General features: G+C 37.2%; 1 protein-coding gene across 6 annotated transcripts in view; it reads right to left on the bottom strand.

The window, feature by feature from the left end:
- ZNF385D (zinc finger protein 385D) overlaps positions 1 to 24,393 on the bottom strand; it is a 940,592-nt gene that overhangs the window by 27,592 nt on the left and 888,607 nt on the right. For 5 of the 6 annotated variants that reach the window (XM_049710121.1, XM_049710122.1, XM_033431981.2 and 2 more), the window contains one exon: positions 2,611 to 2,844. The exons of the other annotated variant lie outside the window; for it this stretch is intronic. In XM_049710121.1, coding sequence (XP_049566078.1) covers positions 2,611 to 2,844 — 234 coding nt within the window. The remainder of the gene's footprint in view (positions 1 to 2,610; positions 2,845 to 24,393) is intronic. 6 annotated transcript variants of the gene reach the window in all.

Raw genomic sequence — 24,393 nt, 5'->3', positions numbered from 1 at the left:
CTTTAGTTTCACTAATCATTTCATAGTGGTTCGAAATCCTTTGAGCTCACAAAGGCTGCAATTCATGCCCTTGTGTTAATACCTATGTTTCATGAAAACAGCGGATTATAAATGAACAATGATAGTGCTGAGATTGTAAAGATAAAGACACAGAATTTGAGTTAATTTAGTTCTGTCATTCTAGGTGATCACTTGAAGGTTTTAAGACTAAAAGCATAGGAGCTGGGCGGGGGACCGGCTTTGGTGGGTAAGGTCCAGTTTGCCCACGTTGGTAGCTGGCTGTGCTGGCCACCTTCCCTGCCCTATCTCCTTTCCCAACTCCACTAACCTTGTCCCTTTATCTCCCTAACAACTATTTGCCCTGACATCCTTGTCTCAGAGTCTGCTTCTCGTGGAACCCAAACTAGAACCCACCACAATAATCCTATGATGAGACTTACAAGGACCATTCCTACTCCTGACAGGAGAGGGACATATGCGGACCCTTGCCCTCTACAATCACCCCGCAGGTTTACCAACATCACACCCCGAGGGGAAGATCTCTGACGCAGGAAGGGAAATACAGGAACCGAGAACCCCAAGCAGCACCTTGGAGGGAAGGGGAGTGGTCGAAGTCCCCCGACTGGGCTGAAGGCTTGGAGGGGACACCCTTAGAAAGGGATTCAAGTAAGGGTGACAACCGAAAGTATGTCTTAAACTCCCAGGTGAGATGGTTACACTAGTTCTCAGGTCTGCCTGCAAAACACTTGCCAGGTTTTGTTTTTGTTTTTTTTCTTTTCCCAAACACTATAGCTTCCCAAGCCCTGGATATATAATAAATCAGAATCCCAGGATGTAGGAGATATATATATATATATATATATATATATATATATGTGTGTGTGTGTGTGTGTGTGTGTGTGTGTGTGTGTGTATTTAAACAAATATAAATGTATTTATATATAAACGTATGGATATATTTGACATTCATATAATATATATATATATATACATAAAGCTCCAACGGCAATTCTTACACACAAACCAGAGATGACCATAGAACTGTAATATGGAAAACGTTGACCTGATGTGACGTAAACAAATAAGTCATCCCTTCTTTGCCTCCTAATCAGATGTTTCTGATCAGAATTCAGAAAGGACATCCAAGTTCTTCGTAAATTAACTCCAACCTCAAAGGCTATGGTTTATCTGTCAAAATAGACCCTCCCTCAGAGTGAATGTGTTTCTCTGTCGCTATGGGGGGATGATCAAGAGTTCTGGAAAAGTAAATGGATTTCCAATGATGCCCACCCTCTCCCAGTGATCTCACATTCAGGAAGAACGTATTCGCAGGAGGAAACAGACGGCAAATCTGAATGGTACAGATTCTGACTTGGGGCCAGATGCTATTCTGTGTCTCCCAGCCCCTGAACTCATGAACTCTCCCTGACTATAACTCATGCTGCCTGCAGGACGAGGATGTGGGCGGAAGGAATTGTTCTCCTTCTGCAATTACCCCCTTAGAGCCTTGAAGTCAGTACTTGAATATTACGCGTGCAGCACAATGATTGGTCGATGACGCCATCAACACACAGCTGCACTATTAACTCAGGGTATGATTCACAAATGATTCTTTTTCGATTGTAATTGCTGACAGAGTCCTCGCAATGAACCCAGTCTTTTAGAGAAAAACTGATCTTGGGACAAAGGGCTGGCTAAAACCTCAGGCAGGACATAAGTAAATAAATAAACAAATAAAACAATAAAATCTTTATCTATTTAAATCGATATAGATATACTCTATATATGTATCTAGTTAGATAGGTTTATATATATATATACATAAAACATCTTTAAATATAGATATAGATATAAACATATATGTATAGAAAGAGCAGGGAGATGGAATCAAAATATATCAGGAGAGAATTCCATCCCGGCTTACCAGTATTTTCTGTTATGCTATATGAAAGTTTAGTGTTAGTTAGAGAGACCTGGGTTTGAATAATGGCTCTGTCACCTAGCTGGTCATGTGTCTTCTCTGAGTCTCAGTCAAAACAAAGGAATAGTATCTTTACGTTGTCAGAAAAAATAAATAAAATATTATATGTAGACATCATGGCTGTCTCTAAGAAGTATTTTCTTAAGTTTAATTTTCCAGCTCATATAGATTTAGCCCAAACAACATTATTTGCCATAAAAACTGTAATAGGGAGGTTTTTAACCAAAAGCGAATGGAGTTATGCAACCAACTTTTGCAACTATATTATTGGTGCAACTTCAGAAAATTTCAGTTACAAGCAAATGTGTGGAAGTAACATAGCAATCTAGAAATCATATAAATGCAAAGTTGACACTTCAGAATTATATTTCACTGTCTCTCTTAATGTTTATAAAACACATACACACAAACACATATACAGCATGGCAAGGGAGCCCTGGAAACCCTTCCTTGCCCCCCTGTAAGTGACACTTTGCTTGTCATTTTTACTTCTTAATGGTTAATGAATTCCATGTAATAGTTGCCAGTTTTCTGCCTCCCCCTCTGTCCCCTGCTGCAAAAGATCTAATCTATTCAGAGGAAGATAATTGCAGAGCTGTTGAGACAGAAAATAAATCGCTGCATCTCACCACTGTTGTGCGCCTCCAGCTGTGAGGTGGAGTTGACAGCAACCTTGCATAGAGAACAGTAAAGCAGCCGTTTTGCCTTTTCTTCCTCAGTCTCCGTGGAAGGACAGGAGCTATTGCCGGTGGCTGTCGTGGGGCTTTTCTCCACTTTAGAAGTGATCTCAGTTGTCATAACGCTGCTTTTGCGAATTTCCACAGTTGTCGTCGTTGATATTGCTGGTGTCCCTGTGGTACTGTCTGCAATCAAAGTAGCACAGAAGAAAAGGCAAAAACAGTGGTATTACCTTTCCCTATTCGAAAGTGTATCACTAATATTACATTCTGCTAATAATGATAAGAACAGCTAGCAATTGCTGCTTGTCAACTGTGTGTCAATCATCTCCTGAGGAAATGTACACAGATGACCACTTATAGTTTTGTCTATGATATAACACGTTCGGACAATTCTAGAAAATATATACAAGCAGGCTTTAACGTTTTTCCATGGGGTAAATAAACATTCACAAATTTTTCTTGTTAACATATGGCTTTAGTAAAATAATCTTTACAGTGCATTGTGCTTTGTATATTTCTACAAGGATGGCTTTAAAAAAAAATAAAATGGAGGATACATGTTTTTAAGATATTTTAATTTTTCTTTACTACTTGTCTTTCTATTTTCTTTCTACATCTCTTTCTTTAATTAAAAAATAGGTACTGATCCTCCTGTGTATGCTTGTGCAAAATATAGAAAAAAAAACAGAACCCTGATATCATATCGCTTTGTCCAGATCAAAGGTTTAGAAAACCATTGCCTTATTTACAAAGAGTTGTATATTGGACAGGTACAGAAATCATCCATATACAAATAAGATGAATTCTAATCTAGCATATTTATTAAATGTATGCTCTGCACCAGGCTGTGTTCAGGGAGCTTGTGACACAAAAGTATTCAAACATCAACAGCCACTCTTTATAAGGAATTCACAGACTGGTCATATCATGTTAATGTCACAGCTTTCAAGAGCTTGATGACCAAGACAGTGTTGATGCGCTGTAACCCTACAACCCTTCTGCCTCTGAAGTCTGATTCTAAAGCTGGAGAGGTCAACCTCCAAAGTAAGACTACCTTGTCCTAACTTCACTCGGGTGTACACAGCTCCCAACCCAAACAGGCTAGTTAACACCATGTCAGCAATGTCTGCCATACCCAACAATGAATTGCAAATGAGCCCTATGCCCTGTGCTTTCTATTTTTATGTTACTTTTTGCTGCCTCCCGGATGGCTAGTTCTTAACCTCTTATTCAAACTATTCCCAGGCTGTCTCTCCAGCCACAGCTGCTCTTGGAATCATTTCTCATTCCATATGCTGCTGTGGTCACTATCCAGTGCCACGCTGTAAAGTCCGTGATAAATGGAGTGGGCAGTGGCTGTAAAGGACAGTGGTCTACCTGCAATGAAGTGTTGTCCTCATAAACGCTTACTTCCTTTTAGTTTATGTTATCAAGATGCCTTGTAACTTGGATTTTCCCTTTGATCCAGAGAGAGAGGTGGGAATATGGGAGAGGTTGCTTATGGCTTCTTTCCCAAATATGGCATCAGACACACTAGTCAATCAGAAGAGAAATGGGCTCTATTTTTTTTAATTAATGAATTAATTTTCATTTAAAAAACGTTATTGAAATATAGTTGATTTACAATGCTTCAGGTGTACAGCAAAGTGATTCAGTTATATATATATGTGTGTATATGTATACATATAATATATACTTTTATATATGTGTATATATATATATTCTTTTTCAGATTCATGTTGAGGGCTATTGTATAAAACAATTCATCTGGCTCTTCCCTTTGCCTGACGCTTCCTATACTTTTAATCACTTATTTAGCTGTAAGACCATTAAGTAAGTCCCCTGCAGTGTCGTGGAGAATATCCTCCAACCATGTTAGAAAAAAAAAAAAAGAAACATAGTGCCATGACTAGTCTCTCTCAAGGCTAGAGAAAAATAAATAAAATGATCCTAACACTGAATTTTGCCACCAGAATACATTTATTTCCTTAAACACTGAGAGACCCACTTCCTGATTAGTGTTTACTTGCCTACTAAGATACCAACATTAAAATATCAGGTAATTGCTAGAAAATATTTCTGAGAATCTAGATATGGCATAAAACACAACAACCAACTTGAGATGGTCCAGTAGGCATCATTTCGCCCAGCAAACTGGAAATTATTCTTTGAAAGCAGGTGCACAAGTGTCTGTGAACAAATAGCAAATGGCCAGTTCATTTGCTAAGTGTTTTATATACGTAATTTCATTTAACCGTCACACATACTGTTGAAAATGAAGAAATTTCAGACGTTAAGGAAATTTCCAAAGTTCACACAAGTAGTATATGGTGAGTCAGGACACAGTGTTTCATGGAATTAAGAAATTAGGGGGCTTCCCTGGTGGCGCAGTGGTTGAGAGTCCGCTTGCCGATGCAGGGGACACGGGTTCGTGCCCCGGTCCGGGAGGATGCCACGTGCCGTGGAGTGCCTGGGCCCGTGAGCCATGGCCGCTGAGCCTGCGCGTCCGGAGCCTGTGCTCCGCAACGGGAGAGGCCACAACAGTGAGAGGCCCGCGTACCGCAAAAAAAAAAAAAAAAAAAAAAGAAATTAGGGATTTGGGAAAAAATGTATTGTGAATGATGCTCTTGGCCATAATAATGAACCTCCAGAGTAAGGTCACAAAGAGTAGCGGGCTAAAACCACTCAATTGTTTTTATGGTCAGTTCTATGGGAAGGGACAACCATAAAGATAGGTATAATTAAACTTATTGTGGCCGCTTGCTGGAGCCAGAGTGTGATACTGTAGGTATTTATTTCATTTAAATCTAAATAAGGATATCCCTAGTAGTACCCTACTTCTAACAATTTTCCCCTGGATTGACAATGTTTATTTTATGTCTTGATCTGAAAATTTTACATTGCATAGATTATAGTAATCTTAAGCGACCTTCTCTATTTACAGTGAAATTCATAACAAAAGTATAGAATAAACATAACCATGGATCTTCCAATCTCTGTGACAGCTACATCAGCGTCATTCCTAATCCCAGAGGATAATGTACAAGGACACCAAAGATTAGAGACACGAGACTGTCCAAGTCCGGGGCTTAGTGAAGTATTAACATCGATATTTCTTAAGGCAAGTCCCTTGCACGAGACAGGCTTAGGGGAATTAGTATCAAAATGCTTAATTTCTGGCACTTCTTACTTTGTTGCATCTTTCAGACCACATAGCTGAACAAAGATCTGCGAATTTTCTCAAGCTTGCGGTTAGTTTGAAAGAAATACAAACAGTTATATGTTTGACATTAAATTTAATATGTAGATCTTGAGTCCACAAAGATAAGAGTACTATTAATTTATAACAAGACATGAATTTTTCACTTACTCTTCATTTGCCAGTAGTAAAGAGGACTTTTTTTTTTAAGTAAAGTAAATATATTTTAAGATTATGCCACAAAAGAATCAACTATTTCATTTAGTTGGCCCTTGGTATCTGGGGGTTCTGCATCTGCGGATTCAACCAACCAAGGATCGAATATATTTTTTTTAAATATCCCAGAAACTTCCAAAAAACAAAACCTGAATTTATTGTGGGTAGGCACCTATTTACATAGCATTTACATTGTATTTGCAACTAGTTACATAACGTTTACATTGTATTAAGTATTGTAAGTAATTCAGAGATGATTTAAAGTAAACGGGAGGATGTGTGTAGGTTATATGCAAATACTACATCATTTTATATAAGGGACTTGAGCGTCCATAGATTTTGGTAACCACAGGGGTTCTGGAGCCAATCTCGCGCAAATAAGGATGACTGTACTTTGCGTAGAAATTACATATAGCAAAGATATTTTCCTTAGTATGGTACATTAAATTACCAATTATATATAACACCTATCCAGTCATTAAAATAAAATTTTATATCATTGATCATGTTAATAGCATATACTCTTGCTAGGATGTGATGAGAATTACCTCTGTGATCTTCTTCCTAAAACTCATAACCCCTGTCTAACCATGAGAAAAGCATAAACAAACCTAAATTTAAGGACATTCTACAAAATTCCTGACCAAGAATCCTCAAAAATATTAAGGTCATCAAAACAAGAAAAGTCTGAAAAACTGTCACAGTCTGGACAAGTCTAAGGAGACAGGATTACTAAATATAATGTGGTGTCCTGGTTAGGATCCTGGCACAAAAAAAAAAGAACATAAGGAAACTAACACAACATTGTAAATCAACTAAACTGCAATATAAAATAAGAAATTAAATTCAGAAAAAGATGTGGTACGTACACACAATTGTAACAGTCAGATGAAGAAAGACAAATACCATATGATTTCACTCCTAGGTGGAATCTAAAAAACCAGAACAGAGGAACAAACAAAAGAAAACAAAACAAAACTCATAGATACAGAGATTAGATTAGTTGTTACCAGAGGGGAAGGGGGGTGGAGGTGGGCAAAATGGGTAAAAGGGGATCAACTATATGGTGATGGGTGGTAACTAGACTTATGCTGGTGATCACTCTGTAGTGTATACAGATGTTGAATTATAATGTTGTTTACCTGAAACTTACATAATTTAAAAAAAGAAAAAAAACTTTAGGTATAAACTTATGAAATCAGAATGAAATATGGACTCCAGGTAATAATATATCAATATTTGTTCATTAGCTTTGACAAATACACCATAGTAATGTGAGATGTTAATAATAAGGGAAACTGAGCATATACAGGAACACTCTGTTGTGTTTTGTACCTTTTCTGTAGATTTAAAGCTAGACTAAAATTAGAAGTTTATTTATTTTAAGAAAAATAGAATTATAACCAGTCAAAAAATAGTGCATCATTTCAGTTACTTTCTAGAATCATAGTCAAAAGGGATCTTAGTGGTTTCATGGTATAGCTTTCTAGGCTTTTAGATTAGGAAATTTCAGTAAAACTGGGACTTGACATTGCATCTCCCAATTCCAAATCCTTATTGCAAATCCAGATTGTTATTCTATGTTGCAATGACTCATGTATTTGAACTTCCCTCCATCAACATTTATTGAGTCGCTATTTTGTGCTAGGAGATGGGAAGGATAATAGATGTCCAGTATGTGCTGAGTGGTTCATGAGACATTCCATAATGACTTGGAATAATAATAATAATAAACTTAACAATCCTTCATCAGTTTTGTCCATTGCTATATCCTTGCACTTATGCTTGGCATAAAAAGGCAGTCAATAAATATTTATTGAAAGAAAGCAATGAATGAATAAATGAATGAATGAATGAACAAAACACAATTATAGCTTATGATAGTAAAAACAATTTTAAAACATTTATAGGTATAAACTCATTCAAGCCTCCTAAAAAACTAAGAGGATAAATTAGGAGTTTGGGATTAATAGATACACACTACTATATATAAAAAAGATAAACAAAGACCTACTGTATAGCACAGAGAACTATACTCCATATCTTGTAATAACATATAATGGAAAAAAATCATTAAAATAATATATATATATAATATATAATATACAAAGTAATATAGAATATAGAAATATATGTACATATATATGTATATATATATGATTGAATCACTTTGTTGAACACCTGAAACTAACACAACACTGTAAATCAACTATACGTCAATTAAAAAAAAACAAAGATGGGCATACCATTTTTATCCTCATCTTAGAGAAGAAATTGAGGTATGGAGAGATTTGGGAACTTGTGCAATGCCAGAGCTGCCAGCTGAAGTACAATGATTTGAATTCAGACAGTCTGGCTCAGAAGCACAAGCTCTTCATTTATTTTTCATTGCTAAAATTTTGATTTTGTTCGGAAAAGAACTGACTCTATCCCTTTCAGTTAATTCCAATTAGTCATGATTTATTATGAGTGTTGGAAGATAGAATCTTAAAAATTTGACTTAAAAAAAACTGAACTTGGCCCGAGCTAGAGTCAATCATGTATGTCTAATCATCCATTTATGCTAATGTATTAAGTTGCTGGAGTCCATTTAGGAGGAGAGGAGAAAAAAAACCCTACAGCTCTCAAACAACCTCTTCTGCAAAATGATAAGAGTAACGCGCAAGACTTCCTTATTGCACAGTTTTCTTTTGTCTTTTCCAAAAGATGCGAAACTAGAATAACAATTCACTTTTCTTAATGTTTCCCAGATTCAGATTTCTTTGCACTATTCAACCAATGACCCAATGGGAACAATCTATGTGACTGGGAGTCGAAAAGGATGGGTACATTCCAGTGGGAAGGAACAGTTTGAGATGGCTGGGGTTTGCATTTCTGTGCTGTTTTCTCACCAGTGCCCTCTAGCAAACATTCATTATTGTAACTGTCACTATTTGGCTTTGACATCAAAACAGATTGTTAATACTTTGTGGAATGGGGCTTTAGTGGAGAATGAAAGGAAACTTGTCAGTATTCAGAGTGGCCCATTTTGGCCCTCATTCTTATACAAAAACACTGTAAATACTTTTTTAAAAAATTCAAAAAGCATAAGAAAAGATTCCAGAAAATAAGAAAAGCATAAGAAAAGATTCCAGAAAATAATCAACAACTTGAATTCTAGATAATAAAATGAAACGGCCAAGTTACATGGTCCAGGTAAGAAATTTATTCTCCTAGTTACAGACCTCATAACCCAACTGACAGAACCAGATGTGAGTTATTTAAGTTTCCTCCCAGGTAACAGAAATTAATAGTATGTCCCAAAGATAATCATCATGTTTTCTGCTAGACTGAAGACTCAGAATGATACACAATTTATTTCCTTCTTCTCTGTGTGAAATAAAGTCTCAACCAGGCTTGCTAGCAAGTGAGAACAGCTGCTTCCTCTTAAATATGCTGACATTCTGAAGTATAAAAAGGTGCTTCGTTACAAAAAAAAAAAAAAATCGCAAGTTTTTAGAAATTATTACCGGTGGTTTCCTTCCTCTGGATTTCATCCAATTTGATCAGCATTGACTGGGCATAGTACCAGCCTCTTAGACACAGGCAGGAATGGCCCCTGCACTGGCCTCCATGTATTACAAGCCACTGAAACAAGTCTATTTTTGCATTTCTTTGATCTTATAAAAACACTTTTTAGACAGTTTGATAACCAGCTGAGCAAATGGAAATTTTAATTAGAAAGGGAAGTGAGAGCTGGACTGGGTGTCCCAAAGGCCAGAGTATCGAGTCTGAAAGTTCACAGGTTTGTGTGTGGTTGTGTGCATAGAAGTTTATGATTTGTGCATCTATGTGTGTGCATGTGTGTCTATGTGTGTGCATGTGTGGCTATGTATGTTGAGAGGTAAAAGGAGATCACAGCCTCTATCTGGGAACCAGAGAAAAAGGTTTGTTTTCAAATCACCAATCACCTCAAATCACGGAAAGGTATGTCTAGGCAAAGTCCCTCCAGAACATTCCCTTCCTCTTTCTGCTATAGTGATACAGCAAATGCTTAAAATTGCTTGGGAATCCTGAGTCCACAAAATGAGGTTGGGGAGGAAGGATGCTTCCCCAGGGGGCTACCTGATTGGGATCAGAGGGCTGGCTTGGGGCACAGCTTCTTCCCTGTTCCTGCAGAGCTGTGTTATCATTTGGTAGGGCTCAGGGCTGACTCAGGCAGGGAGATTCTTTGACCTTCAGGTCACAAAGGCAATCCCTGGGTAAAGGCTGGGGGGCTGCCAGGGAAGCTTGAGGTACAGCTTGTAAACATTTAGCTATACAGTGCATGGTCTCCATTTGAACTCTTGTCTTGGCCCTGAAACTTTTGGGGTGGACCTGACTGAACGCTCATGTGTCATACCCTGTGTTAATCACTGGAGGTTAAAAAGTAAACATGATGTACTCAGCCATAAAAAAGAATGACATGCCATTTGCAGCAACATGGATGCAACAAAGACAAATATATGATATCACTCATATGTGGAATCTAATTTTTTAAAATATGACACAAATGAACTTATTTACAAAACAGAAACAGACTTACAGATATCAAAAGCAAACTTATGGTTACCAAAGGGGAAAGGTGGGGAGGGGGAGGGATAAATCAGGAGCTTGGAATGAACGTACAGACACTACTATATATAAGATAGATAACCAACAAGGACCTATTGTATAGCACAGGGAGAAAAGAATCTGAAAAAGAATGAATATATGTATTTGTGTAACTAATCACTTTACTGTACACCTGAAACTAACGCAACATTGTAAGTCAACTCTACTTCAATAAAATTAAAAAAAAAAAAGTAAACACAATGTCATTTGTGTACTAGAGTGACAGGGCTCCAATACCACAAGAGGGGAGGGAACAATGGATTTGTTCTCTTTGAGGAAGTAGAGCAGGAAGAGGCATCACCAGAAAATACCAGAAAAATACCTGTACTTCAAACTCTAACTTTATCACACCTCCAAAGTTCTGTTATTTGGAAGTGCTATGCAAACAGTGATCCACTGATTAAAACTCTTAATGTCCTAAGGGATCAGGTGAGTAATTCTTTCTACCTTTACATCCTTTGAACTAGAGTTCCCATGTCTTTTGTGCATCAGACATTATAGGAAGGCAAGCGATTTCAAAAACCTACATAACAAAAATATCTAACTGCAACTTCTGAGATGTGTCCCGAAGCTGCCCAATCTACCATCTGTTTGAGGCAATTACATCAAGAGTAGATTCAGACTCAGGGATCCTGGTGATGGATCTGCTGAACTCACTTTGGGCCGTGTACACCAGGTGCAACTTAGAACAGAAATTATTCTGCTGAAAACTATTTTCAGAGCCTGTTGAAAGAAAGAGCTGATTCAACTTCTGGATCTTCCTCTTGAAGCCAGGACTCATTAGTTTCATGGGGATCGGCCATTTTTTTAAGAGCATCATGTGATTTGAGAGCGTAACATGAGATTACTTTCTTTTATAGGAACATTTATCAGGAATTTAGGTTATTCCTATCAATTCCTAAAATTGGGGGGTAAAAAGCCTAGAGAATCAGGTTGTCAGGTTAGCGAATGATGCAGAAGCCCTCAGAAGGTGGTGGTGGTCAGACCCTGACCAAAGGATGCTTGACTTGGGACAGGAAGCAGAGAGTGGGGATAATGTGAAGGAAAGAAGGCAAGAGGACCAGGGCAAGCAGGAGGGAGATCAGAGGCTCTGGAAGCACCAAGGGCTCAGCAGAAATTACCCAGGTCCTGGGGAGTTAGGCGGGATCCAACAGTTGGCCAACGGAAGCTGAGAACTACTTTGTATCTTCTAACCTTAAATGTCCTTGACCTCAGAATGGAGGTCTCTAGTTTGTTTGTTTATATATTTATCTATTTTAAACTTCTAATTTTATATTGGAATATAGTTGATTAACAATGTTGTGTTAGTTTCAGGTGGACAGCAAATTGAATCAGGTATACATATACATGTATCTATTCTTTTCCAAATTCTTTTCCCATTTAGGCTGTTAGATAATAGTAGTTTAAACTGGGATTTCACCAAGTAAAAGCAGCATAAATCTAGGCGGTAGTCAGCCCCCCCCACCCCCGCTCCGCCCTACACACACACCCAACAGGAAAAGGCAGACAATGTAAAGGAGTGAAGCTGGGCAATTGACACTGATAGAATTACTCACTGTGGTAAACTGGAGAGCACATAACTCCACAAAAATGGGGGAGTTCATTGTACACTTCTAGTCAGCCATCTTAGAAATTCATGCCCCGTTTCACCAGATGCTTTATTATTTTGGTGAAAGCCAGAAAGTTTCATGTACAATTTCCAAATTTTAAGTGTTAGCAGCTGTATGTGTGTGTGTGTGTGTGTGTGTGTGTGTGTGTGTGTGTGTGTGTGAACGCTTGTGGACCACAATCTTCTCTGTGGGCTGTGGGCTGCCATTTTGAAAGGTGCTCTAGCGACACTGTGTCTGTGCCCCAAACCCTGCTCATTCCCACAGTGGTTCTGAGACGCTGGGCTTATGACTGGCCTGAGGCTGTCCCTCAGAAGGCAAGGTCTCTATTCCAAGGAGAGAAAGCTAGTTAGAGTTAGTCTTATTTTTTTCTTTACCAGATAGTTTGCCCTCATTTCTTTCTTTCAAGTTCACAAGGAGAGTCTCATTCTAGGGCAGGAGCCTGACATGTCTTGTCAGCTGTGTGTAAAGGATTATGACTTAATATCCCAGTGTCACCTCAACATGACATCTCAATCAATATCTTATCACACTGCAGCCTTAGTTTCTCAAAGTCAATGCGGATTGTATTCCCTACTCCTACAGCTTATATTTAATATACTCCATATGCAACTATAACAAAGCTTGCTACATATTTGGTAATTGATAAATACAGAGGCTGCTGTCAACAAATTTGTTCTGTTAGGTATTTGCCATTCTTTCAAAAGTTGATGTCGTACCCCCATAAGTCACTAGACTGAACATCGGCACAGCGATATAAATAGCAAATCTCTGACCTGCTAACCTAAGTTTTCATCCTCAGTCATTTTCACCTTATAATTTTCTTTCACTCTGTTTTCTCCGTGCTCTTTTGGCTGTCACAGCATCCAACAACGATGCAGCCAAGATGTTGGAAACTTTTGTGAATCAAAAATCATCCTGTTCCTGTAAACTAGTGGTTCCAAAACTTTACTATACATTGAACCACCTGGAGGTTTAATCAAACATAGATTGTTGATTACCACCCTTAGAGTTTATGGTTCCTAGGTCTGGGCTGCGGCCTGAATATCTTTATTCTAACAAATACCCCCCATGTTTTTGCTGCTGCTGGGCTGAGGATGACACTTCAGGAACCACCACTGACAGACCTGTCAACTACTTTCTGGTTTAGCCTAACTGGTCTCAGCTTTAGAGCTATAATGACAATTAAATAGAAAGTCATGAATGTAAAAAAAGGGAAATAGAGATTGGGTGGCCAAGGTCTATTTTGCCTGTGACTAAGGGAGTTTCCAAGACATGGGACCTTTAGTACTTTCAGGGAAAGTCCCTTGCAAGTCGGGACAAGTTAACCACCCTAAGAAGGAATTCAGAATAAATTAGAGAAAAACTCTTAGAAAATATTTTAGATACCTGAACAAGCAATGACTATCTCTGCTGAAAGATGCAGTTTTGGAGATAGATGTGATTATAAATGAGGGAGGATGGAGACAATTCAGATCCTTGAAACAGAGAAGAATAACTATGGGGCTTAATTAACCTGCCATTTAGCCTTTAAACCAGGGTCTCTTTTGTAAGATACAGTCTTCTCTTCCTGACTTAGAATCTGTGTGTTTTCAAGGAAATTTGTTTCCTACACCACTCACAGAATGTATACTTCATCCTTTCCAAACATAAATTAATCCAAAGTAAATTAATTCAAAACTAAGTTACGTGAACAAGTATCATATGATTTCACTTATATGTGGTAAGTGATAAATAAAAATGATACAAATGAACAGAAACAGACTCACAGACTTAGAAAACAAACTTATGGTTACCAGAGGGGAAACATGGGGGGAGGAAGGATAAATTAGGAATTTTGGATTAACATATACATACTACTATATATAAAACAGATAATCATCCAGGACCTACCGTATAGCACAGGGAACTCTATGCAATTATTTTGCAATAACCTATAATGGAAAATAATCTGAAAAAGAATCGATATGTGTATATGTGTAACTGAATCACTCTGCTGTACACCTGAAACTAACACAACATTGTATATCAACTATACTCCAATATAAAATAAAAAGTAAATTTTAAAAAAAAGCAAAAAACAAACAAAAATCCCAGGTTACTTGGAAGGCAGGACCGCGAGACCTTGGGAGAGTTGATTGAGTGGGTTCGACCACTGTACATACAACTGATAAGCACCAAGAAGAAGGGGTGAGTTTTGTCAGAATCTGTGAACTTTCTGATAAACATTACAAAAGGGAAAGAAAGAGGAAGATAAAAAGAAAATCCATTAATTCCAAGGCTATTTTAAGTGACTCAGATGCCACTAAAAGGCATAGGAAGCTGCCTTTTTGGGTTTCTAATAGAGTTTTTTTTTTCCTTAGTAAGGCAGAAGGAAAAAGAAAATCTTTCCAAATCTACGAATGGTAGTTCCCCTCTTTCACAAGTTTTCTGCAAGGAAAAAAAATTGCTGCATGCCACAGTGACACTTCCCATTTCATTAACGAGGAGACACGCGTATTGCAAAATTTCCAATCTGGCAAAAAGTCAAGGCAGAGTTTTACAACAATCGCCTTTGGTAGTTTATCTGTTATATTTGTAAAGCAATAATCTTCCTTCTGGCTGTGCTTTAGGTTAAAACTGAGGGTTTGCCTTGTGTGCTTAAATCTATAATATCTATTTAGAATTAGGACATGATAAATCATGAATTTTGAAAGCTTTTACTAATTGTAACTGAACACAGAGTGAGGGAGAGCCTGCTTTCTGACTAGTGAATTTAGAGCATGTGGAGAATTGAGAATGTGGAGACAGTCACTCCAAGCCATCTAGCTCACAAATCCTTGCTGTACAATCCTGTTAGGAAGTTCAGATAATTAAAAGGAAGTAGTGACTGTCAGCTCTTCAAATTTTGTTGTACTACAGAGCTGTCCTGAAGATAAGAAAACAAGCTCTCATCATGGATGACACAATGATAAAATATTTAGTGCAGATATATTTTAGACCATTAACCCATCTGATCTGGGGCACTTTATAGTATGTCTAAGAGTTACTTAGTAGTTTTCATTACAGTGTTAGCATTTCATAGATTGACTATGAAGAAAACATTTTAACCACCAGAAAGATACCACGATGTAACTGTTATATATTTGCCACACTCAGACATCTAGAATAATTTTTTTTTTAATTTCAGAGGACCAGGAAAGAAGTTTTCAGAGAGTAAGTCCTATTGGACAAATTATGGGAAATGGTTGGCAAACATGAGAGAAATATAGAGAAAGAGAGGACCTTTAAAAAAATCAAGAAAACATATTACATATACATATATTTTTAATAACAAGTTTTCAACAACTGCTAGGCATTCCATTTAAACTATAAACTGTGTTGTCTCAGACTCAAACTACCCAAATTATTTCACCCAAAACAGCAATTTATTATTATTTTGCCCTCGTCAGGAAGGGCAAGAAGATGGGAGGTCGTCAATAATACAATCACTTTTTGATAACATTTCTCTCCTTGAAGAAGCTGTTTCCATGTAATGTTAATATACCTCAGTCAAGAAGATTTTTAAGAGTTGGAGGACACAGAAAAATTAAGAAAACTGTGCACAGCAAAATAAACAGGAGAAATCACAATTCTACTCATTATTTCCTTAAAAGTTGGCTGCTGAAAAATTAATAGAACCGCTTGGAAATCATAAAATTCTGGAGCAAATGCCTCTCTTCACAGAAAAGCCAACAGACCTATTTCCAATATTCCTTTTTTTAGCTACAGAAACCATATAAACCAGATTTTCATGAAATTCCAGATATAGAATTGTCTCTCCTATTATAATCTCATAAACTATCACACAGTTCCAGAAATTCCAAGCTACAGCAGACTGCCTCTTGCACAAAAACTCATCATATTACGAAATCTTCTTTTTGTTTTTGAGAATATGTTGATTGTAATTGTATCACCATTTCACCAAAACACTAAAAAACATATGTCAATCTCTCTTTTGTCTAAATGATGCAGAAAAAACATTTGAATTTTCCTTAGGCCTTATTGAAGAGACTAGTTATTTTGGCGTTATTTCAAACAGCTTCAAATCGAATTATTTATTTTGAGAATATATTTAAGAAAAAAAAGACTTATTCTTGGTTAGCTCTATCAACTAAAATTTAATTCAACACTTTAAGATAAATATACTTTTAAAGTGGATCTCTGTTAATAAAGAATACACTGTAGAAAACATTAATTTAACAATAATTTTTTATTATCTCTGACGGTTAGTCTGTATGGTAATTCTGATCCTGCAGAATGTTAAATATTTTTACAGCTACGAAGGGATAGAAATCTAGTCTCAAGCAACCTGACTTCTCAAAGGATGATGGCATTTCTATTCCATTTTGCCCTTTGGGAACTCATTTCATGAGTCAAATCAGAACAGTATATTAGAGACAATTTGATATGAATAGAAGTTCTGAGATTTCATCATTAACTTAGATAAGATACTTTAAAAATATAATTCTTAAGCCTCAGGAAAGAGTCATTATTTTATTTAGAATATATACTTCTATAACTTTTTTTAATTTAATTTTTATTTTATATCAGAGTATAGTTGATTTACAATTTTGTGTTAGTTTCAGGTGTACAGCAAAGTGATTCAGTTGCACAAATACATATATTCATTCTTTTTCAGATTATTCTCCCATATAGGTTATTACAGAATATTGAGTAGAGTTCCCTGTGCTATACAATAGGTTCTTGTTGATTATTTATTTTACATATAGTAGTGTGTATATTTTAATCCCAAACTCCTAATTTATCTGTTTTTAATGATCACTATTTCTAGTGATCACTATTAGATCACTATTTCTATTTCTTTTTTTTTTTTACATCTTCATTGGAGTATAATTGCTTTACAATGGTGTGTTAGTTTCCGCTTTACAGCAAAGTGAATCAGTTAAACATATACATATGTCCCCATATCTCTTCCCTCTTGCATCTCCCTCCCTCCCACCCTCCCTATCCCACCCCTCTAGGTGGTCACAAAGCACCGAGCTGATCACTTTGAACTCAAACCCAACTGTGAAAATTAAAAGCCAGTACTCTGGGTAAACCACCTTGTTTTATAGATCACTTTTTTAAAGCTAATTTTCTTGGGAGAGAAGATTTTCATCTTATGTATCCTGTTTTCTGTAAACCTGTCTTACATCAACACTCGGTTCTTTTGAAGAAGTTCCGCTAGAAGCGGAAAAGCCTACCGCAACATGTGACTGGCTCCATTCACGTCCTTCCTGGCAGCCTCCTCTCGCCTGGGAGGGAAGCCAGGCCAAGAATGCGAGCAGTCCAGGGCTGGATGTGTGGAGTCAAAAGTCTGGGTGGGCAGAGAGTATGCAGTGTAGGTACCACATTGACGCCCGGCACTGGGAAGTCTGTTGCCAAGCAGTCAAGATCACAGCCAGGTCCCAACAGGCAATTCACAGGGCTGGAGAGAGAAGTCGGAGCCAGAAGGCAAGCTGGGTGAGAAGAAGCAGCTCTGGGGTGTTTGAGGACACGACTTAAGACCATGGCAGGCAGATGATGTGGTGACCTTGTCGGGTTATTTTTAGCATAATGGCTTTACCTCTTGGACAGCCCTGTCATGGTTTTACTGAGGAAAGAGTACTCATGGCTACCACCTGCAAGGGCAGGAGAGGCAGAGGAAGAGATGGGTGTGTGGGTCTGGTCTTTGGGTCTTATGCCCCTGGATCACACTGGGATGAACAGGCAGGTAGAAAAAGGCTAGACTCAAGCTCCTTTATTTTTTCCTCTTTTGTTCAACCTGCCTACCCCCAACCCTATCAAAAATAACAATGTAAATAATTAAAATAACACATGTATGTATGTATGTCTCCCTTTGAGATTTTACTTTGCTCCTGTAAGCCACCATTCATTGAAGGCATTTCTAGAGAAAGCAAAACTTTAAACTTTAAAATGTTTCCAGGTCAGCTGGGGGATGCGGGAAGTGACAAAGGATTGGGGCATGTCGACACACAGAGTTAAGTTGTATGATCTGGTTCATCTTTTCTCAGAAGCTCATCCAAAGAACATCATTGCTTAGGTCTAGCTTTGTAAAAATACAATGCTCTTTACCAAAATTGAAGCCCCATATAAATTCACCTAGGTATTTTGAGGGGACAGATAATCCTAAGAGTTGGGGGAATTCTTGAAGAATGTGCTTAGATATTGAAAAAAATAATGTATTGTAGTTTCACTTCATTTTTACTCAACACACGATTTATGGGCTTTTAGCATTGCCATGCCATAATATCAGTAATCATTTGCTTTTTACTTAACATGTCAGAAGATCTCCACTGTGACCTAACCTTCAAAACACAATTCCAAAGCCAGTAGAAGTCTCTTCACTGCTTGACTTGTCAATCTGGGTTGATAAATGTTTCCTCAGACTGGACGTTTAATTAACTTAAGTTGAATAGATCTGAATGAGATAGAAATTATTTGTATTTGCTTATTAACTCTGTTGTTGGCAAGATAAGAGAGAACTAGAAAGAAAAGAAGCAAGAGAGAAAAGCAAGAGAGCCGTGTCTTATTTGCCCTTCTAAATTACAGATTTTATAAGGAAGGAAGTTCTGTGAGTTTCTCCTCTTAAAGGATATTTTTATCAGTCAGTCCAGATGGATCGATATGATGAACCAACCCATAGAATTTGGATGAAATTCTTCTCTTTCGATCTTTGAAGGTCCCATCATCACAGGTGTTCCATTTCTCTTGATGGATAAATCCTGTTAAGATTTCTGAGATGCTAACAGAAAAGGTGCCACGAGATACGATGATTTATGAATTCTGATGTGAATATCACTGAAACACGCAAATGAATGGTAAATGCCAAAGAAGTCTACAGATGATTTTTCAAGATATGTGTTATACAATACACCCAAAATGACAGATAATGCATCACTCAAAATGAGATAAAGACTGCTTCTTCAACTACTTTTATGTCTCATTATTTTTTGCTATTTTAAATTTTACATGATACAGAGTGGCTCTCTCTAGTTAAGCCAACAATCTAGCTGCCTCATTTTATAGGTCCTTACTCTAAATGTCATTACTGTTACAGGAATCAGCTATCTGGTATAACAGTACACTTTCTCAAATGTAAACCTAAATAATTACAAAATTAAACAAATGTGTTATAAAGAAACCTTAAAAGATACAAAATAATAGTAATGTCCTACATTTGTTTGGTCTTTATGAGTTTTCAAACATATTTTGTAGACCCTTCTTTTTTTATACTCAGGAAAATACTGTGAGATAGACATTGGAATTCTTATTTTATAAAAGAGAAAACTGGCTGACTGATATAACGTCACTTGTTAGAACCATATAGCTATTAATTAGGAAAGCCATTATCAGCACCAAGATTTTTTTAGGGTTTATTGCTGCCACCTGGTTAAAAGAAAAATCTTTAACATCAAGAGCTAAGTGTAAAAAAAATTACATAATATCAGTAGGACATTGCAGAATCATATAGAAGTAATTTTTTATTTCTACAAAAATATTATTGCTAAGATAATGTGTATGACTAGGACACACTATATATTTAATTTAGAACTAATTTTATAGTATTTAGAATAGAGGCATATATTAACAATTTTGTGTGGTAATATTACTATATTATTTAAATGTAATGAACCATGTTAGATTTTAATACCAGCTTAACATAGTTACTAAGGTTTCTAGCCTTACTTTTAGAAATTATAATCATTTAAAACATAAAAAAGACAGTATCATTTTAAAATAGAGGTTAGATACCATCACTCTTCTCCTCAAACTACCACAATGACGACTTATTTCGCCCCAAGTCAAAGCCAGTGTCCAGCCAAAAGTTTTCTCCCTTACCTCGGGGGCAAGACAAGGATGTCTCTCTTGCTATTGCTATTCAAGGCTGTACTGAAAGTTCTAGCCAGGACTATTAAGCAAGAACAAGAAATAAAAGATATCCAGATTGTAAAGGAAGAAATAAAACTCTCTTTTCAGGAAGCATTATCTTATATATAGAAAATACCAAGGAATCTACCAAAAAAAAAAAAAAAATAGGTTTAATAAACTAGTTCAGCAAAGTTGCAGAATACAAGATCAATGTACAAAAATCAGTTGTGCTTTTATACACTAGCAATGAACAGTCTGAAAACAAAATTTAAAAAAAATTATTTACCACGACATGTAAAGGATAAAATACTTAGGAATAAATGTAACCAATGAAGTGCAAGACTTGTACACTGACAACTATAAAACATTACTGAAGGGAATTTTAAAAACCTAAACATGGAAAGACACTTTTTTTATTCATGGATTGGAAGAATTAATATTGCTAAGACGGTAATACTCCCAGAAGTGATCTACAGCTTAAATGCAAAATCTATTAAATTCCCATTGGCTTTATTTTTTGCAGAAATTGATAAGTTGAATGAAAGTTCATATAGAAATGAAGGATCCCAATAATGCTTTTCAATACAGAAAAAGAAGAATATGCAGGAGTACTCATTATCTTCTGATTTGAAAACTTAATAAAAAGCTACAGTAATCAAAACAGTGTGGCATGGGGCTTCCCTGGTGGCGCAGTGGTTGAGAGTCCGCCTGCGAATGCAGGGGACACGGGTTCGTGCTCCGGTCCGGGAAGATCCCACATGCCGCTGAGTGGTTAGGCCTGTGAGCCATGGCCGCTGAGCCTGCACGTCTGGAGCCTGTGCTCCACGACAGGAGAGGCCACAACAGTGAGAGGCCCATGTATCGCAAAAACAAAAAACAAAAAACAAAAAACAAACAGTGTGGCATAAGGATGGACAGATATATAGATCAATGAAATAAAACTGAGAAATAAACCCATATGTCTGTGGACAAGTAATTTTGACAAGGGTGGTAAGACCATTCAAAGAGGAAGTAATAGTCTCTTCAACAAATGGCCCTGAGACAATAGATATCCACATGCAAAAGAACAAAGTTGGACCCCTGCCCCATACCAAATGCCTCTCAAAATGGATTAACAGCTTAAATGTAGGAGCTCCTATAAGGAAACATACTTGTAAAGATTTGTGACCTTGGATTAAGTAATGATTTCTTAAAATGATATTAAAAGTACAAGGATAAAAAAATAGATAAGTTGGACTTCGTCAAAATAAAAAACTTTTATACACAGAATGGGAGAAAATATTGGCAAATCAATTATCTGATAAGAGTCTATTGTTCAGAACATATAAAGAACTCCTACAACTCAACAATAAAGAGAAAAACAGCCCAACTAAAAGGGGGAAAAGTGATTTGAATAGAAATGTCTCCAAATAAGATGCAAATGGCCAATAGAGACTTGAAAAGATAGTCCACATCATTAGTCATTAGAGAAATACAGATCAAAGCCACAATGAGAAATCATTTCACACCCTCCAGAATGGCTATAATAATGATGAAAAGTTAAATTTAAAAAACAGAAAATAACAAGTGTTAACAAGTCTGTGGAGAGATTGGAATCCTCATACATTGCTGGTAGGAATATAAAATCATGCAGGGGCTGTGGAAAAGATCAGTAGTCTCTCAAAAATTTAAACATAGAGTTGACATATGACTCAGCAATTCCACTTCTTTTTTGTTTTGCTTTGTTTTGGCCATGCCATGCGGCATGTGGGATCTTAGTTCCCCAAACCGGGATTGAACCCACACCCCCTGCAGTGGCAGCACAGAGTCTTAACCACTGGACCACCAGGTAAGTTCCAGCAATTCCACTTCTAAGTATAGACCCAAGATAAGTAAAATATAGTTTTATGCCCAAACTTGTAAATGAGTGCTCATAGCAGCACTTGATAGTGACCAAAATATGGAAACAACCCAAATATGCATCAACCGATGAGTGGACACACAAATGTAGTAATGTCCACACAATGGAATGTTATTCAGCCATGTAAAGAAATGAAGTAATGACACATGTTACCATATGGGTGAATCCTGAAAGTATTATTCTAAGTGAAGGAAGTTAGCCACAAAAGACCACATATTGTATGATTCCATTTACCAGGACGGTCCAATCCACAGAGGCAGAAAGTAGATTAGAGATGGCCAGGGAACAGGGGAAAAGTGGAATTAGGAGCTCCAGGGTTTCTTCTGGTGGTGATGGAAATATTCTGAAATTTGATAGCGGTAAAGGTTGCACAAAACTTTGAATATACAAATTGTACGGTATGTGAATTATATCTTAGTAAAGCAGTTATTTTTTAAAAAAATAACTAATAAGGACCTACCGTATAGCACAGGGAACTCTTCTCAATACTCTCTAACGATCTGTATGGGAAAAGACTCTAAAAAAGAGGGGATATATGTATAACTGATTCACTCTGCTGTACAGCAGAAACTAACACGCCATCTTAAATCAACTATACTCCAATAAAGATTTTAAAAATAAAAACTTTAAAAAATTTTAAAAAGTAATAGGCTGTGAAAATTCTGGCTTCGTTTCTCGTTTACTACGAGGAAGCATGACCAAATGCTAACTCCTGCCAGCTGGGAGGATGAGAGGGGATGGCAGGTTATACCAGCTCTTGTGTGGGTGTAGCAGTAGATTTCAGAAGTATCAAGAGGGGCAGGGCCCCATGTTGCTTCTGTCTTCAGGTTGCTCTTTGGGGCAGCTGAGCCTTATACATTAAAGCATGCAAATGGGATGGTAGTTATCATGTATCTCAAGCCAAAAAGATCCTCCTAAGATTACGATAAGATCATCATGCCCCTGCTAAAAGCCTTGTAGAGCAAAGTCTAAATTCTGTAAAAAAAAGCAGCTGACCCTTGAAAGCCTTTGAGCTACAACTCTAGGTCCTCACCCACAGACTACCCTGTCGAGCTATCCTAACGCCCCAAGCACTATGATTTTTCCTAGCTTTCTGTGCACCCTTTGGCCAAGGCTCAGTACAAATGTCACCGTAGAAATCATTGATTCCTTCTCCATATACTTTCAACACCTTGTCCATATTCCTATTTTGGTACTCATGTTACTATAATTATTATTATTATTTTTTGCGATACACGGGCCTCTCACTGTTGTGGCCTCTCCCGTTGCGAAGCACAGGCTCCGGACGCGCAGGCTCAGTGGCCATGGCTCATGGGCCCAGCCGCTCCGCGGCATGTGGGATCCTCCCGGACCGGGGCACGAACCCGTGTCCCCTGCATCGGCAGGCGGACTCTCAACCACTGCGCCACCAGGGAAGCCCCTATAATTATTTTTTAAATTATGGTTACCAGGGCAGAGAAATGGGGAAGGGATAAACTGGGAGATTGGGATAAATGGGATAAATTGGGATAAACTGGCATATACACACTACTATATATAAAATAGATAACTAATATGGATCTACTGTATAGGACAGGGAACTCCACTCAATACTCTGTAATGACCTATATGGGAAAAGAATCTAAAAAAGAGTGGACATAGATAGATAGATTATAGATATAGATATAGATATAGATAGATATATAGATATAGACATATAGATATATATAACTGATTCACTTTGCTGAACAGCAAGAAACTAACACAATATTGTAAATCAACTAAACTCCCAATAAAAATTAAAAAAAATAAATAAATTAGTCATCTTTTCCCCAGGCTGTGTCTTCCAAGGGCACATGGCAAGTGCTTAAATTAAGTATGTCTTATTTGGCTGGCTGGATGAAGGAATCTAGTATTGAATCTAGTATTGCATCTAGTATTGCATTTAACTATCTGCTTGACCTCCCTGTTCTACAGGGAAGGAGGGGGAGGGTGGAGTGACACAATGCTTTAGAAATGAAATGTAAGTTTAAACATTATTGAAGTGGTGTGGGCCATCACAAAATCAGTGAGTGGACAATGGTGTGGAAAAAGCACACAGCTTTTTGAGAACTCTCAATGAGTTCTCAATCTCTATCCAAAGAGCATTCCACCATGCACGTATATTTTATGTTCAAACAATACAGCCCATAAGCACAAACAAACTATCTCTTCTAGCAGTCACCCAGGGTTCCATAATCTATTGTATTGTTTCATGAAAATGGAACAGGTTGGACATACAAGAAAGATGGAATATCTATACCAAA

This window comes from Orcinus orca, chromosome 5, assembly GCF_937001465.1.
Source record: "Orcinus orca chromosome 5, mOrcOrc1.1, whole genome shotgun sequence".
Classification (NCBI taxonomy): domain Eukaryota; kingdom Metazoa; phylum Chordata; class Mammalia; order Artiodactyla; family Delphinidae; genus Orcinus; species Orcinus orca.
Note: the sequence above shows the minus strand (reverse complement) of the source record. Positions and strands in the feature narration are given on the sequence as shown.